This window comes from Rhincodon typus, chromosome 2, assembly GCF_021869965.1.
Source record: "Rhincodon typus isolate 14 chromosome 2, sRhiTyp1.1, whole genome shotgun sequence".
NCBI lineage: Eukaryota > Metazoa > Chordata > Chondrichthyes > Orectolobiformes > Rhincodontidae > Rhincodon > Rhincodon typus.
This window is the reverse complement of record NC_063333.1, coordinates 118322618-118340880: the sequence shown is the minus strand read 5'-3', so window position 1 is coordinate 118340880 and position 18263 is coordinate 118322618. Positions and strand designations below refer to the sequence as shown.

The window sequence follows — 18263 nt, the reverse complement described above, 5'->3', positions numbered from 1 at the left end:
AAAAAGAGATCACATTAAATTTTCGAAATTAGCTAATTTAGTAGATGATTTAACTAATAACTAGGTAATAGCATAACAGTCACTCTTAAAATATTATTTTGATATGTTCAAAGCGGAATATCTGACCATTTTAGAGTGTCATTACTAAATGGTATATCAGAACACCAGGCAATGTGAACATAGTGGAAATCTCTGTTCTTGCAGATAAATGTTTATCATATGCTAACACCATCACAGAGTTTCTAAACAGACCCCTAAAGACCTCTATTTTGATATCTTGTTTATCTTTATTTCTTTCCCACATCTAGTGACACAAGGCAGACAAAGCATGTGCTTATCTCTGTTTCCAGGACTGGCTTCTCCTGGAATAGGTTGCCAGCTTTTTACCAGAGGTGACGGCTTGAGGGCAACACTCCACATCACATATGGCTGAACTAAAAATTGTTCCATTCTTACCGCTTACCCTGGCACGTTGGAGGGATTTACAAGTTGAAAATTAATCTGTTTTGGCTGTGTTATGAATGCATCTTCTATGGACCGTCTGAGGCGCAATGTGATCCTGGCCATTTGTGGCTCAGAGACAGAAATGCTATCCTCTGCGTCACAAGAACTCTACCACTTCTAATAAACAAGACACTGTAGCTCCATGTTTTAAAACTCATGTGGTATTATTGGTTATAAGATCATCGATTGCTCAATCTTTGATTATTACACTTATTTTATGAGACAGCATGGTGTTCCATTCTCTGAAAACTGCATACCCAGGATACTCCATATCCCTCAAATTCCATTGCTGCCATTCACATCAGGCTCATATCAATGACAACTGTTTTCTTTGATAGCAGTTTCCTAATGCCAATTATCTACATTGTCCATCCCAAATGGATCCTTACATCATCCCAGAACAGCTTAGCTCAATTTAGACTTTCTTCTGTTTCTACACTGTGTTCATAATGCCATAGGTGGACAGTAGAGCATTAAGAGGTGGACACATTTCTTTTCACCAATAAAATATGAGTTCCATTTCAATCTAGAGTGACAGCGCAATGATGTTTTCTGTTGCACCACCATAAGGCTCTTTCACAAAGTGACTTTCAGAAACATTAGGCAAATCTTTTGAATAACTGGGAGAAAACACATCCCCAGCCTTGATAACTCCCTTCAACCATTTAATGCTCATTGTAACATTAAGCAACTCATACAAATATCCATATTCTGGGGTGCAAGACCCACCCCAGGGAGGTACTGGTTAATTTAGTTAGGGATGGTGGTCACAGCTGGGATCACACCAAGCCCCACAGATTAAAATGCTGGGAGCTCAGGATGCAGGTAGTTCTGTGGGGGCCTCTCCACAAGAAGACATGGTGCAAGGGCTGAGAGCTGAGGGTTGTAGTGGGCTCTGAGTGGGTGGTGACGGTAGGTTTGCGACGGGCAGGGAGGGAGGGAGCACTTGGGGTGGTGGGTGAGGGGCAAGACAGACACACGCAGCAGCAGGAAAAATTAGAAGGAACATGGGGTGAAGGGTGCCCCAATTGGGAATGAGGGGCTAAGAGGGAGGCAGCCTCTACATGGAAGCCACCTCCCTTTATCATGGCGAATCATGGTAATAAACAATCCATTCCAAATATCAGACTAACAATATTCAAACAGCCAAACCGGCAAGTAAGAATTCTGAATGAAAATAAGATGAAGCTGAATGACCCTTGATGGTTAGTTTGTAAAATTGGAACATGTGGCTATAGTAATGAAAATATGGAACTTTCTCTCCCAAAACCTAAGTGAAATTTCAAAACTTGTTGATAGATTTTCATTACGCAGGTTCATTAAGGCATATGGAAATGAAGTTGGCAAATGGAATAGAAACATTATTTAAGGTTATGGGGAAAGGCAGAAGAATGGTACTGAATCAAAATGATCAATCGAGAAGTCAATGCAGGCATGATAAGCCAAATGGTCTCCTTCTGCGCTGTAAACAATTCTGTGATGGAGTTTAAATGCAGGTTACCCATTATGTAACTGAATGCTAACACAGGATTAAGAAACTGAATGGTCTACTCGTGTTCTTATATTCCCAGAACAGATGTTTGGACTATGTTTGCAATAAAATCAGTTCTTGTGCACTAGTTTTAAGTTTGCAATATGATCTCTGGGTTGAGGGAAGGTGTGGACAACCTGAGTTTTGCCACTGTGGTGTAGGAAGTGACTGAGATTTAATTGTCTATTTTAAAACACTCATAGGGATACTGAATACATTTATTTTATTTTAAAAATGCCATGCAAAACTGAACACAGGCTGATCATGCACAGACAAAACACAGGTGGACTAGGGAGGGAAGCAGGTACTAACAAACAGGAAAAAAAGGTCACTGTCTACCATGCTGGAGTTGGGATTCCTTGAAAAGTGCACTCTCATACTGCTGAATTCATTCAATAAGAAATCTTTCCACTTACCACTGCAACCCATCCCAGTGCTGCGATGCTCTCGCTGACAGCTGACAAGTGGTTAAACATCTTACTGCCACGGTTCTTCTCTCGAAAGTTCTGGATTTCCTGAATTCTGTCTGATATGGGTTTGAGAAGTGCATTCATCTCATTCTGGGAGAGTAAACAAGGTGAAATGTTCAGGGGAAAATGTGAACAAAATGTAAGCTACACTGAGGCTGATTTAATATTTGTCTGACCTGCATTTTACAACTGCCTGTGTCTTTTATAAATCTTTGTATGGATATATTCCATATACACTAATAAAGAATTTCCAGTTCATGTTCAGGCAGTTTAAGTTTTGAGCATTTTGGAGAAAAGAATTTTAGAATGCAGCAGTTTAAATTGTTATGACTCCCAGTGCATGGGGTTGAAGGGCAGTAAGATGGTTCAGTTAAAAAAAAGTCTACATCTGTATATTCTAACAGTTGAATCTTAATTTATTTTATGCAAAAAATGACCAACTCAAAAACTTAACAAAACAATGGCATTTGCAGTGCTCAAATTAACAAAGAATTCAAACGAAGCAACTTTGATTTGAATGGGAATGGTCTGTCCTTTATAAAACTAATATAGAAAAGTACCTGGGATTGTTAGCTTTTATTCTTTTTCACTTAAAACACATTCTTCTTCTTTACAGTATAAGAACGTGCGAAACAAAAATGGTGGATGTATAATTGACAAAGTACAGAAAATTCAAGGCAAGCTAGCTAATTGGATATAAAATTGGCTTGAAGGTAGGAGACAGAGTGGTGGCACAGGGTTGCTTTTTAGACTGGAGGCACAAGGATCAGTGCTGGATTCACTGCTGTTCCTCATTTATGTAAATGATCTGGATGTGAACATAGGAGGCATGGTTAGTAAGTTTGCAGATGACACCAAAATAGATGGTGTAGTCTACAGTGAAGATGATTATCTCAGAATACAAAGGGACCTTGATCAGAGGGGCCAATGTGCCGAAGAGTGGCAAATAGAGTTTAATTTAGATAAATGTGAGGTGTTGAATTTTGCCAAACCAGGACAGGACTTACACAGTTAATGGTAGAGTCCCTCTGGACAGTGTTGCCAAACAAAGAGACCTTGAAATGCAGGTGTATTGTTCCTTGAAAGTGGAGTCACAGGTAAACAAGGTGGTAAAGAAGGCATTTGGAACGCTTGCCTTCATTGGTCAGAACATTGAGTATAGCAGTTGGGATGTCATGTTGTGGCTATACAGGACATTGGTGCAGCCGCTTTTAGAATACTAAGTACAATTCTGGTTGCCTTTCTCTAGGAAGGATGTTGTTAAACTTGAGAGGGTGCAGAAAAGATTTACAAGGATGTTGCTGGGACCTAAGGGTTTGAGATATAGGGAGAGGCTGAATAGGCTGGGGAGTTTTCCTCAGAGCATTGGACACTGAGGGGTGACCTTACAGAGGTTTATAAAATCATGAGGGGCATGGATAGGCTGAATAGCCAAGGTCTTTTTCCTAAGGTGTGGGATTCCAAAACTAGAGGGCATAGGTTTAAGGTGAGAGGGAAAAGATTTAAAAAGGACCTGAAGGATAATTTTTTCACATAGAGGGAGGTGCATGTATGGAATGAGTTGCCATAAGAAGTGGCAGAAGCAGGTATAATTACAAAATTTAAAAGGCATTTAGATGGGTATTTGAATAGAAGGCATTTAGAGGGATATGGACCAAATGTTGGCAAATGGGACTATGTCAGATTGGGATGTCTGTTTGAAATGGACAAGATGGACCGAAGGGTCTGTTTCTGTGCCGTATCTCTCTTTGACTCATTTTCTGTAAGAATTTTTAAGAAGTCAATACTTAACATTTTTGCTAGTACTAAACATTGAGATGGATGTATGTTTTAATCAGTTTAGTAACTACTCATTGATGAGAAAAAGTCCTTCAGATATTTCAATCTAGTGTCACTTTTCACATTTCTCCATTAGGAGGCAAACACTGCAATTAAAGTAATGAGCTATTTGGCCCCAAACCTTGCTACAAAAGTGAATGAGTGGTCAGGAAAGCCTTGGCACAGCCCGACACTCAAGTCAGGTTTAATAAATACTTAATATTTTCTGCAAATAGTTGATGCTGTTATATTTTGAATTTCTTGCGCAAAAAACGAATAGTGCCATTAGAAAATATTTTCCTCAAAAGGTTATTGAGGTTATTGACTCCTCTACTAAGGGAAAACATTTCTCCCCTCTATCCTGTGAATCCCCGCACATCTCTGTACAGCTCAATCAGATCGCCCCCACCGAGCCCGATCTTCTCTAAGGAAAACAACCTTAGCCTCTCTAGTGTTTCTTCAGAGCTGAATTACTCCAGCCCAGTCAACAATGGATAAATCTCCTCTGCAACCTCTCTAGCACAAAAATATCCTTCCTATAGTGTGGCGACAAGAACTGCACACAACTGCTGACTAACATCATATGCAGCTCCAGCAAAACCTCCTTGCTCATGTATTCAATGCATTGACTAACAAAGGCAAGTATCCCAAATACTTTCTTAACCACCTTATCTACCTGCCCTGCTGCCTTTAAGAATCTACGGACATGCACACCAAGGTCCCTCTGATCTTCTGTTCTTCCTAGGATCCTACCATTCAACATATACTCCCTTGCATTGTTACTCCTACCAAAATGCATCACCTTTGACTTTTCAGGATTAAATCCATTTGCCACTGTTCATCCCATCCGATCAGGCTGTCTATATCATCCTGTAGTCTAAGGCTTCTCCCTTGCTATTTACCACACTACAAATTTGCACATCATCTATGCACTCACTGATCATTTCACCTACATTCATGACCAGATCATCAATGTAACAAGAAACAGCAAGGGTCCCAGTACTGAACCATGTGTTACACCACTGGACAGACTTCCAGTCACAAAAAAACTTTTTAACCATTACCCTATTCTTTCTGGCACTAAATCAATTCCTGCCACTTTGGATCCAATTTGCCAATTTGCCCTGGGTCCCAAGGGGGCTAAGCTTCTTAACCAGTCTGCCATGCGAGACCTTATCAAAAATCTTACTGAAACCATATAGACTACATCAATTGCACTACCCTCATCTACACTACCTTCATCTACACATCCAATTAACCCACTGATCTCCCCTTTATGAAACCATGCTGACCATCCTCGATTAATCCTTGCCTCTCCAAGTGGAGATTCATTCTGTCTATCAGATTTTTTTCCAATAGTTTCTCTACCAGCTTGCTAAAATTGCTAATATCTCCACCCTCTCAATGCTAATTTATTCAAGTAGATCACAGTCCCCTTCCCTGATTTCTGGTCCCACATTATCCTTCTCTATTGTGAATACAGATGCAAAGTATTCATTTAAAACCTCAGCTGTGTCTTTCGACATCACACACAGATTTCCACTTTCGTCCCTAATGGGTCCTACTTGTTCAGTGGTTATTCTCTTGCCCCAACATACTTATAAAGCAGTATTGAGTTTTCCTTGAGTCTACCCTCCAGTGTTATTTTATGTCCCCTCTTTGCTCTCCTAATGTTTTTTTCCCAGGTAACCCCCTGCACTTCCTTTACTCCTCTAGGGCATCCACTGTATTGGGCCTTCAATATTTGCCATAAACTTCCTTCTTTTTCCATATCCAATCCATTACATTCCTTGACATTCAGAAGTCTCTAGACTTGTTGGTCCCTTCATTCACGTCTATGGAAACATGTTAGCCCTGCACTCTTACTATTACCCTTTTGATGTTTTGTACTGCTCTGGTGTGAATTTTCCTGCAAGTAGCTGGTAGCAGTGCACTTTAGCCAGATCCTGTCTTGCCTTATTGAAATCAGCCTTCTCCAAATTCCGAACCTTTATTTCCGGTCCATCTTTGTTCATAATCATAGTTAATTTATTTTTACATTTTAAAAGTAACTTTTAAAAAATGCATCACGAAACAGATAACACAGGTATAAAGCTAAAGACGGAAAGAGTGGTTGTACAAAAAAGGAAGATAAAAGCATATGCAGTTTAAAAGTTCTTAATATTATGGACCAGAACAAAGCCCCTCAAAATAGATCAAGGAGATAGCCTAGACCCTAACTTTCATCCTATTTAAAGGCAAGCGTAAGGTGCTGTGTTCCAGATGTGATTCGATTGGTCCCTTATCAGGTTATAACAAAACACACTTTATTCTCACAACACAGTTAAAATACAAACAAAAAATGAATTGGCACGACTTTAACTCTATCAAAATACTTAACAAAAATTATTTTAATGACTAATCATCAACTGTTCCAATATAGCAATATCTCAAACACACCCTTGATAAAGGCAATTTCAGCAAAACTGACTTTTCTCACGCGCTATCCCCAGTCCAAGAGAAAGGAACAATGAAAGAAATAATCCAGCAGCAGAGTTTTTGAGTCTGAATTTTTGAATTGAACTAATGACATATGGGCTTTCAGTGTGTCTGCAGGGGTTTAATGATTAACTTTGTAACTATATTTTAAGCCCTGGTGATGTCTTTTAATAAACAGTCTGAGAGAGCTGGTTATTGGAAGCTAATGGGAATTTGTTTACATTGGAGAGTTTGCAGGTGAACAAAATAAGCAGTTTTGTGCATTCAGCTTATAGATAGATGAGTCTGAAGCATTTTTTTTTCTTTTGATTTGGAGAACAGCCATAGCTCAAAAAATGTTTTTTTTTGTTTTCATTTTAGGCATATCTGCAGAAGTCTTAGCTGAAGCTAGATGTGTAAAGCAGTTGCTCCTGTGAAAGAGTGTTAGTTAAATTTGTTAAAGTGTTCCTCAGTGTAAGGAATTTAGTAAAAGTTTCCAACCAGAAGTTTTTAGTTAAAATCTTGTAGGATCATTTGAAGCTGAGAAAATTTAAGATCACTTGCACAAAGGCTCTAGGAAGATGCTCTCAGATATCAAGACTGAGAGTTGAAGCCACAGTTAAATAAAGCCCTACAGGGGTGATAGAGAAATGAATTCTCTCTAATGGGAATACCTTAAAGGAGTGCTTTGAACGTTAAAGAGATTAGGTTTTACTGTGTATTTCCACAACTTTAAATTTACTATATGTAAATAGTTTGAATTACATTCATTTCATTTGTATAATAAACTTTGGTATTATTTTTAAACCAAATCTCAACATTGTGCGCTCATGTTTCAGTGAAAGTCCATCGCACTAAAAAACCAAAAATAAACAAAACATTATCTATTAAGTCAGATTTCAGTCTGGGATATGATTTATCCAATAATAACATCAGCTGAGATGATATCACAATGTTTGGCACAAGTGTAAAAGCAGTATAATGTCTTTGTCAGTTTGCAAACCTTGTATTCTGCACATTTGAGCAGCACAGTGGCTGAGTGCTACTTCACAGCTCCAGGAACCCAGACTGTATGGAGTTTGTCTATTCTCCTAGCGTCTGCATGGATTTCCACCAGGTGCTTCGGTTTCCTCTCAGTCCAAAGATGTGCAGGCTAGATGGGTTAGCCAAGGTGAATGTGGGCTTTGGGGATAGAGTGGGGCCCAAGTCTGGGTGGAATGCTCTTCGGAGGGTCAGTGCAGACTCAATAGGCCAAATAGCTCTCTCCGCACTGAAAGGATCCTATGATTCTATAAATAATCACTGTAATTCTACAATAGATGTCTTTTATTCAATAAAACCAAAAGCCAGTTATATTGATTGCTATGAAGCTCAGATAAAGAAATTAAACCATTCGGACCACCTGTCATCAACCTAGGCACCGGAAACAATAACAGCAAAATCAGCCATGTCAACTATGAAAAGTCCTCCCATCCAACAGTTGGGGGCTAATGCCAAATTTGGGACAGCTATCTCACAGACTTGTCAAGCAGCACCCTGACACTGCCTGTAAGGCATAATTCCATGAGTACGGTTATGTCCCAGACACCACCATCACATCCCAGGATATGTCTTGTCCCAAAACCAGGACCACATGGCAGAGGTGGTGGCACAGTAGTATACAGTCAGGATGGAGTTGCCCTGGGAGTTCTCGACATTGACTCCAGACCCCATGAAATCTCATGGCATCAGGTTAAACACAGACAAGGAAACATCTTGCTGGTCACCACGTATCGTACATCCACAGCTGATGAATCAATACTCCTCCATATTGAACAACACTTGGAGAAAGCACTGAAGATGTCAAGGGTGCAGATTGTACTTTGAGTTAGGGATTTCGACATTCACCATGAAGAGTGGCTCAGCAACAGACTGAGCCAGTCAAGCCCGAAAAGACAAAGCTGTTAGACTGGGACTGCAACAGGTGGTGAGGGAACCAACAATGGGGAAAAACATACTTGACCTCATCCTCACCAATCTGCCTGCTGCAGATGCATTGGCCCATGAGAACATTAGTAAGTGTGACCACTGCACAGTCCTTGTGGAGACAAAGTCCCACATTCACATTGAGAACACTCTCCAGTGTGTTGTATGGCACTTATCAGCATGTTAAATAAACAGGTCTAGCAAGACAAAAAATCTTCAAATAGCACCTTCCAAACCCATAGCCACTAATATCTAGAAGGCCATGGGCAGCAGATCCATGGGAACACCACCATCTGCAAGCCACACACCATAATCTGGAAATAGACAGCCGTTCCTTCATTGTCACTGGGAAAAAATCCTGGAATTCTCTCTCAAATAGTGAGTCTACCTACAGCACATGGACTTCAGTGGTCAAGAAGGCAGCTCACCACCATCTTCTCACTGGCAACTAGAGACAGGCAATAAATTCTGACCAGCCTTCAATGCCACGGTCCCACAAGTGAATAAAAAAAGAAGTCTGACAACCTGGCCCTTCTATTGTATGAAAGAGTGGAGCTCCACATTTTTGAAAGGAAAAATTTGCTCAGGGCTCCAATGTACTCCCGTTCTGAAAGTTCTTGTAAAATGCAGAACCGTCAGAACAAGATAAACCTTGCCTCCATTTTAGAGCAATCAGCTGTTGTATTCTGAAATTTAAAGGCACCAACAGCCACTTTGACAGCTGGGTGTGAGTGTCATTCAATCAAAGACATTCAGTGCCTCATCAAGAGACTGTTTATCAGAATGGTGGTTTTTGCCTACTAGGATGTCTTGCGGTAGCAACATGTCATTACACCCTCTACTTAGGCTTTATTCTGGTGGTCATTCGCCTAACCTTCAAGGCTAACCAGCGCCAGCAACAAATTTCTCATCATGTAAAACAAAACGTTTGTTTTAAATACAGAAGAGCACTTTTGTTGCGGTAGGTACATTGAATTCATATTATATGAGAGGGGTGACCTCAGAAACTAAAAGATTGAGACCCAGTGCACTAGGTGCACATAAATGATACATTATGTTTTTGATCTGTTTTTGCCCTAACCATCAACCTCCATCTACCCTTCTCTCTGGATCTCCCACCTCATCAAAAGCCCTCTCCCTCCACCATTAATTACGTGGTCCAGATCCTCCATGATTCTGGGACTCTGGGCGGTGTTCTGGCAGCAGCTCCTAAAGTTGTGACCCTTAATGATGTGGCTGAGAGCAATAGAGCTATCACTAGCTGGGATGTCTGCCTCTGGAACCTGATTCCAGGATGAGGCCAATCTGTGTCACGCTGGCTTTCCCACCAGCAGTACAGACTCCTTATACCACAGCAAATTCTGCCTTTTGTGAAATATGCTCCACGAGAATTTCTGCTGTGCAGTACTTCAGTGAACCTGTAGCCTTCTGAAAGAAGAGGGTTTTAATTTTGCAAGGAACGCCAGCGGAAGTCATGAACAAAGGAGGTTGCAAGTTGAGCCATCCTGTTGAACTGTCATTTACTCCTCAACCACTGATTTATTAAAAAAGGAAATTCCCTTATAGGCTGGCATATTCCCATACCGACCTGATATAAAATATTTGGAAGTAGTTGGATCAAAAGCATAGCCGAATTATTTACATACACCTAATGCATTGTTTCTGAGGTCCTCTCTCTTATGTAATAATTCCATAAAAACTTCTTATGTTTTAGTTAATGTGAAATTTGCTGACACTGCTGGTCACTATTGAAGCTTAGGTGAAACAAGTGGGCACCAGAACAAGGCCTGGGTAAAAGCTTAAAAAATGTATTGCTGCTACAAGCCATCTTGTGTCAATTTAAAAAATGAAGCTCAGTTACAGACCATTGACTGAATCAAATGTCTGTGGTACTGAGAGATGTAGGGAGATTGTGTAAGGACTGCATTCTACACATTCTATGGTTATGTTTGGTGGCTATCTTGAAATTTTCTGTAGACCCCTGTTCTAGAGATGATTTTGGTGACCAGGGTGAAGAGACTGAATGCAATTAATGCAACTTGTAGGCAGAGAAATGAAAATTTTTGTACTTTAAATTTTATTAAAAAGTTTTCAATAAGAGCTGGCTAAACTTTTGCTTCACCAGTCTTGTTGGAAGGAGGCAGCACTTTGTAAAGATAAAAATAAACCCAATTCTGTATCTCTGTCAGCTCAAGCTGTGCATTCTGACATAACCCACATGCTTAAGTGTCAACATGTTTGTCCTACTTTCAGGTTGAAATCCCAACCAGTTTGAGAAAATGTCAAAAGAATTTAAAGTAAAAGGGATCAATTTGTGCTCAGCAGGACAGTGTTTCAGTTGTACTCCAAATTTGCCTGGTAACAGTCTTCCATATGTAATGATGAGGGAAAGTCATAGGGTGAAGGTCTGCAGCTGGCTACGGCAGAGATTGATGATGGCATTTAAAGTTTTTAGAATGATTAACTGCAACTGAAATAACTGCACTGTTCCAATGACATAGCTTGGAGCATCTGCAATATTTAGTGGAGACATCTTAAATCATCTCGAACAAGTGTTTGTGTCTTGCCATAGGTAGTTATAAAACTCAACTTGGGTTTTATAAATTGCTCAGCAGAACACAAGGCTTTGTTTCTGTAAAACCAAATAACTCTTAGACAAGAGCCAAAATAGACTGTTAGCTACCATGACAATTGTTAACAATTCAATCCAAACTGTATCAAAGAGCGTGAGCATATGTTCCATTATCCTTACAAGGATGTTCATTTTTAGATCCAGTTAATAGCACAAAATATTTCAAAAGAAGATAAGCATTCGAACAGGCGACATTAGATTTTATTCAATGTGCCTCATATCAAGGCAAAGAAAAATACCAAAGAAAATTTCTAAAGTTATCAATTTTATTATCTACACAGAAGCTCTCAAAACAAAGTCTCTACGCCTGAGGCCCATCTATAAATTAGATCAAAGGGCAAATAGACTACAATAAGATATTGTATGAGATCATCATAGAAGGTAACATTGGCTACTGCTTTGGAATTGTCAAGTGCTCCTGTATAACCCTGGCACATGAGGAAACTAAACTACAGACTGAGTGCTCTACATCCTCCAAGTAATTCTGTCACTAATCATTAATAAAGTTATAAAAATATCTTCAATATGATATGCTTAATGGGATATGGAGAATTTAAAAAACACATATTCTCCTATCATGGATGATATTTATGCACATCCCTGGATGCTCTGAGGTGGTTAGCCTCCTCCTTGTAACACTGTGGTCTTATGATGGTGGTATTCTCATCACTAAGGAATTCCACGGAAGGGGTATAGTATTGATGAAAGAATGACATGTCCAAGTCAGGATGATGCATAATTTGGAAGGAAATTTGAAGGTAATATTGCTCTTGCACATGATACTAGAGATCACAACGGGAGGGGCTGCATTTGTCCCCTTAATAACTTGCTGCAGTGCATCCTGGTGGTTAGGTATACTAAAGCGAATGCTGGTCAACAGTTGAATATCAAATTTGGTTTCATGGACAGTAAGTCAAATCCTGCTCCTGGATGGAGTTTCTGTGCTACATGACTCTTTGACTCTTAAGTGTTGCTGGACCTACATTCATCACTGGTGGGTCAAAATCCCAACATCCCCTACCTAATAGAACTGTGAGAGCACCCGTCATGATATGGACTGCAGAAGTTTGAGAAGGCAGCACATAACCACCTCTCATGAGCAATTAGCATTGGATAATTAATGCTGGTTGTCCAGTAATCCCCTCAACCCATGAACGAATTTAAAAAATAAGCTCTCTCAGATAAGACATGAAAATTAGATTAAGAATATTAAATTCAATCCACTGTTCAGAAACTAGAGCTTGAATAGGATTTGAATACTGTGAGGTGAAATAGGATTGACTCAGTCAAGATCTGGCTTTGGATGAGCAGTGAAAAGTTGCTGGTGGAAAGCAAAAAGATAAAACTAAATGTTCTGGGTACACAGCTAGTTTCAGGCTAAGATGTAACATGCAAATGAGGCAACTATGCATCAGTGAAACTTACACAATTCTAACAGGACTATATAGGGTAAACACAGGAAAGATGTTCCATATAACCAGAACCATGTGTCACAGATAAAAGATACACCATTTAGGACCCAGAGAGTGGTGAGCCAATGAAAATCTCTGCCACAGAAAGCAGTTGAGGCTAAAATACTTAATGTTTTGAAGAAGGGGTTACATATAGTTCTTAGCATTAATAGAATCAAAGGGTATGGGAATAAAGTGGGAACTGGGTGCTGGTTGGATCATCAGCCACGATCATATTGAATGGTGGAGCAGGCTCGACAGGCCAAATGGCCTACTCCTACTCCTATTTTCTGTTTCTATATTTTCTATGTATATACCATCCAATTCGAGGGATGATAAACAAACACATGATAATGAAGGGGAAAAGGTCTTGTCTTCCCTTTTTGACCAGCCACTGGCCCTGAGCCAACAGTGTCTTAGAGAGGCTGGACAAGATTTTATTTGTGTGCTAAGTAGTGTTCCTTGAGATCTCATACTAGATGGCTCGTCTCACGCATTCCAAGAAAGTTATGGATTTGGAGGCCTTAGACCAGACCTAAATTTGGACCTACAAACAAAGCTCTCACTTGGATTTCCAGGGAAGATTGCTCATGAATCCTTAGGTCCCTGAGATTATAACCAGCAAACATTGACAGCAGCAAGCATTCCGAAATGGTACCTTAACTTCTGAAAGCACAGGTCAGCCTGAAACCTTCTGTTTCTGGATTGTGGTATCGAAACACTTTTCACTGTATCTTTCTAGGTACATGTGACAATAAATAACTTAAAATAATATGTAAACATTTTGTATTTTACGTTAGTGACACTATTAAACTGTGTTATTGTCTTCATTTCACAGTAAAGTGTAGCAACAGGATTTATTGCAAGACCTTTTAAAAACAAAGGCTAGAATCTTGCACTCTCCTGCATGGCAAGTTTGTGCATAGGGATATCTAGTGAGGATCCCGCTACCCTTCCACCTCTACTCTGATTAAATCTGTGGCAGGAAAGCCTGCATACAGCCTTCCACCCCACTACCAATTTTAGTCGTCAGATGGACAATTATTTCTCATCACGCAGGGCAAACAAGAAAACACTGGGGGTACAGCTTGTGTGGGGTCTCCGAGTGGGGTCTCTCATTCAAAGGTACTCAGTAACTGATTGAAGGGCCTGGTTTGTGAAAGGAGAACCTACAAAGAGCCAACCATCTGCCAATGCTGCCGACCATCCTCCCACATACCACACAATCCTCCTCCAGCCATCACTCACCCAGGATCCAGTGACAATCCAAGATCTTGGTGGCTGCTGTACTGCAGCAGGCAGTGGTGGTACAGCTGTTCAATAGAGCTGCTTGCTGTTGGTTGGTTGGCAGCTTTAGGCAGATAAAACTTCCGGCCGCAGGGTCTTTGATCCCTGGAGAAGGCCTGGTACTCGCCTGTCAAATGCCTGCATGGGACAAGATGCGGAGGAACTTACTGAAAATAGAAACCCAGCTCTCTTGCTGGCTCTTCAGCTGAGAACCCTGTTGCCTCTACAAGATTCATCCTAAAGCATTTTCATATCTGGTACCCACGCAGCCACAACAGGACATGGGGAATGAAAAAAACTGCAGCAATTTTACGTTCTAGAAGTAATGCATTGTATACCTCCACACCAAACTGGGTGGTGTCTCTGAAGACTGAATCAAGTTTGGACTAGAGGGGGGAAACCTGATGAACTTAACTGTACAAGACAAGACAGTCAAGAATTCAGCTTTCCATCCATCTTAAAGGAAAACAGAAAGCTCTTAAATATTCAATGCTCTCTGACTTACAGTAGATGGAAATGGTCATTGCAGTGTTCCTATTAGAGCTCTGAAGGAATTATTCTCCACTCTTGGTCTTTGACCAACTGCTACATGACACATTGATAACACATAGCATATATTCAAGACACTAGAGGAATTTGCATCAAATCAACACAATAGAAAGTAGAGTTAAAGCCTCAATGCACTTCAATGTGGTACCAGAAATGAGATACTTCAGCCATGTTAAGAAATTGGGATGGTTCTCCTTAAAGCAGAGATGATTGATAAAGGTATTCAAAATCATGAAGGGTTGGAGTAAAAAAGGGACAATAGTTTCTGGTAGAAAGATCCATAATCAGAATACACAGTTCTAAAGTAACTAGCAAAAGGATGAAAGACAACAGGAAGAAAAAAAAAATCACGGAGTAGTTCTCAGGATCTGAAGGCACTACCAATACGGTGATGAAAGCAAGTTTTATCACATTTGAAAGGGAATTGGGTAAATGCATGAAGGAGAAAGTTTGCTGGGCAGTGGAGAAGAGCAGGAAATGGGACCAATTGAATCACTTATTCAAAGAGTGGAACAATATTCTTTAACTTTATTATGATGGGTTTGAGGTGAGAATATTCAGTCATAAAAGTTTTATAATTGAAGCATCTAATTTCATTAAAAAAGTTTGTTAAGTGTAGCTGTAAATGACAGATTGCATCTGTCATGGCATAGCGGAATAACACTTTGCTGTTTGGTTCACCACCTACCACTTTCTTTTTCTTTTCCTGTGATCCTGGAGAGTTAAGAGAAAACAAAACAAATAGATAGAGAGACAGTTACACCATTTTCCACACTGGCTGTGAGAGTTCTGTATTAAATATGATAGGATCTATAGTTTTTCATTGTTACTATGCATGTTAAGAAAGCACCAACACCATATGAGTCTCTCACTCAATGATAAAAAGCTTCAGAAATGGAGGAATTCCAATAAACTCCTTTGGTTGAATTAGTAGGTTGCCACAACAGGGGACAACATTAATATCACTAAACAGGACCAGTCCCCATGACTGCTCACAACAACCTGCCATACCATGTACCAGGGAATGTTGGACCATGCACATGGCATGTTGCAAAAACAATTCATAAATGCATAAGCAGTGAAAAACAACTGCAACAAAAATAAAACTAATTTCAAGTGCAATTCTTTGAAAGGTAGGTCTTTAATAGACACACGATAAGGCTGTACAAATGGTAATGTCCAAAAAACAATTAAAGTACTTTCAGTTGGTGAACTTATGTTTCCTGTGGTTGATCGCAAGAGAGTGATACTCAGCACTGATGTCACAAGCCTGGCCTTTCCAGCTGAAGTTTCATGCAAAAAGCAGTTCAAATTGCGAAAGATTTAGGACTATATTACTTGATTCTCTTGTAGGTACATTTTGATTTTGTTTGGGATAACGTTATAGTATAAGAAATGATTGTAAACAGAACACAGCACAGAATGTGCAATCAACAAGGTTAGAAATGATATAAACAGTTATTCTGAGCCCTCACTCAGTCCTTTCGTAACTGCAGTGAATTACAGCTTTCCATGGCCAGCAGTATCGTCTGTTGCTTTTTATGGAAATGTTCTAAATATAAATTCTAGATAGTTGAAGGTGGGAGAAGAAATCACATGATCAATACAACTTGCTGTTGCTGTCAGTATGTAAAGTGGCAGCTGGACTATGCAGATAAACAAACTATTACAGAAAATCTTTTATATAAAGTCAGTGATGAAAGGGAATTTGCATTACTTTTTCTTTTTTTGTGAAAGAACAACAAATAATTAGTGAGGCATGTTTATGACTCAGACACTAGTCTTTAAAATCAACCTCTTGGATGGAAACTTTTCACATTATGGGTTTAGCCAAATGTTATATCTATCATTGGCAAATATGTGTTACTGTTTGGCATTTTTGATTTTTGGTGTCACAGTTAGTCAGATGGCAAATTCAATGACTTTTTTTATTCACTTGTGCAACATGGGCATCGCTGGCTGGCCGCATTTACCACCCATTCTTGTATGCCCCTAAGAAGGTTAGAACTGCTTTCTTGAACCACTACAGTCCATGTGCTGCAGATAGATCCACATTGTCCTCAAGGAGGGAATCCCTGGATTTTGATCTAGTGACAGTAAAGGAACGGTAATATATTTCCAAGTCAGGTTGGCAAGTGGCTTGGTGTGGAACTTGCAGGTGGTGCTTTTCCAATGTATTTGCTACCCTTATCCTCTAGATAAAAGTAATCATGGATTTGGAAGGTGCTGTCTATGGATTTTGGCAAATTTGTACAGCGTATTTTGCAGATAATACACACTGCTGCTACTGGGCTTCAGTGGCGGGAGGGAGTGGATGCTTCTGGGTGTGATGCCAATCAAGAGGGCTGCTTTGTCCTAGATGGTATCAAACTTCTTGAGTACTGTTGGAGCTGCAGTCCTCTAGACAACTAGGGAGGATTCCAACACATTCCTGATTTGTGCCTTGAAGATGGTGGACAGGCTTTGATCAGTCAGGTACGAGTTACTTGTTGCAATATTCCTAGTCAAGTCCAAAAACTCTAACTTGAAATAATCTAGTTTTTAAATGTTCCAACAGAAGTCAGGATATTGTGAGAGTGTAACAGAATGCTAACCCTCTCAGGAATGAGCAAATATGCACAATGCTGAGAAATAATGGAGAATTTATGTTTGCTAAATCCTTAGGTTTGCCACCTTCAGTTATCTTTACACACAAGCCATTTAAAATTCATATATAGAGAACAGATTTTGTAGTCAGCAGAATTTAACTTTGGAATGACATTTTGGCAACAGCTGCTGAAGAAGGGTCTAGGCCCGAAACGTCAGCCTTCCTGCTCCTCTGATGCTGCTTGGCCTGCTGTGTTCATCCAGCTCTACACCTTGTTATCTCATGCTGTAACTAAGGGTTGGATTTTAGCAAAAATCAGCTACGTGAACTGTTGAAAGCTTTCTCACACAATTCTGCACAGCTCACCTCATTACGTATGCACCACTGTGACACATTTATTATGCCGTGCTTGCATTGTCTTGTGCTCACCAGAGGCGGATATACTCACCACTGCCAGGACATGCCTGCTTGCATTGCTGTCCACCAGGCCATATGCGACAAGCCAGGAACTGACATTCCCAGTATGTTGCTGCACAATTCTAATGGACATGACCGAGAAAGGGTAGTTGGCAATCCATTTGCCAACAAGGACAGTCTGATCTGAAATTGCTACCCAAGTCAGTGCAATATCCACAGACTGGAGGAATGCCCAGCAATACAGGAAGATGATTACTGACTTTCTACACTTCCCAAGGCTAAGTAACACCACCTTCTCTCTGCTACCTCATGTTTATTTTAATTCTACCACTGCACTAACCTTCCAAGACTCCTGGTCTACCATTCTCAGCACTGCATGTAACATCTTCCCTCAATTGCATGCACCCACCCCAGCTCTTCATACCACTAAACCTGCATGCTTTCCCGCTTCCTACTCACTTACTCAGAACATCTCACCACTTTTTCCCCAACTACAACAGTACTAACAGTTATAAAGGCCATTTTCATCTCATTCAATCCCTCCCTCTGTCTTATTCCAGGATGTAACATCCCATAATTAGACACAGTGAACCAA

At 40.1% G+C, this 18263-nt stretch overlaps 1 protein-coding gene and 1 long non-coding RNA gene across 7 annotated transcripts in view; one reads left to right on the top strand and one right to left on the bottom strand.

Moving 5' to 3' along the window:
- Positions 1-2120, top strand: part of LOC125485946 — a 71780-nt gene extending 69660 nt beyond the window's left edge. For all 4 annotated transcript variants that reach the window (XR_007264660.1, XR_007264662.1, XR_007264659.1 and 1 more), the window contains one exon: positions 309-2120. This is a non-coding gene — a long non-coding RNA (uncharacterized LOC125485946). The remainder of the gene's footprint in view (positions 1-308) is intronic.
- cap2 (cyclase associated actin cytoskeleton regulatory protein 2) overlaps positions 1-18263 on the bottom strand; it is a 207300-nt gene that overhangs the window by 58179 nt on the left and 130858 nt on the right. For all 3 annotated transcript variants that reach the window (XM_048611444.1, XM_048611449.1, XM_048611454.1), the window contains one exon: positions 2452-2595. In XM_048611444.1, coding sequence (XP_048467401.1) covers positions 2452-2595 — 144 coding nt within the window. The remainder of the gene's footprint in view (positions 1-2451; positions 2596-18263) is intronic.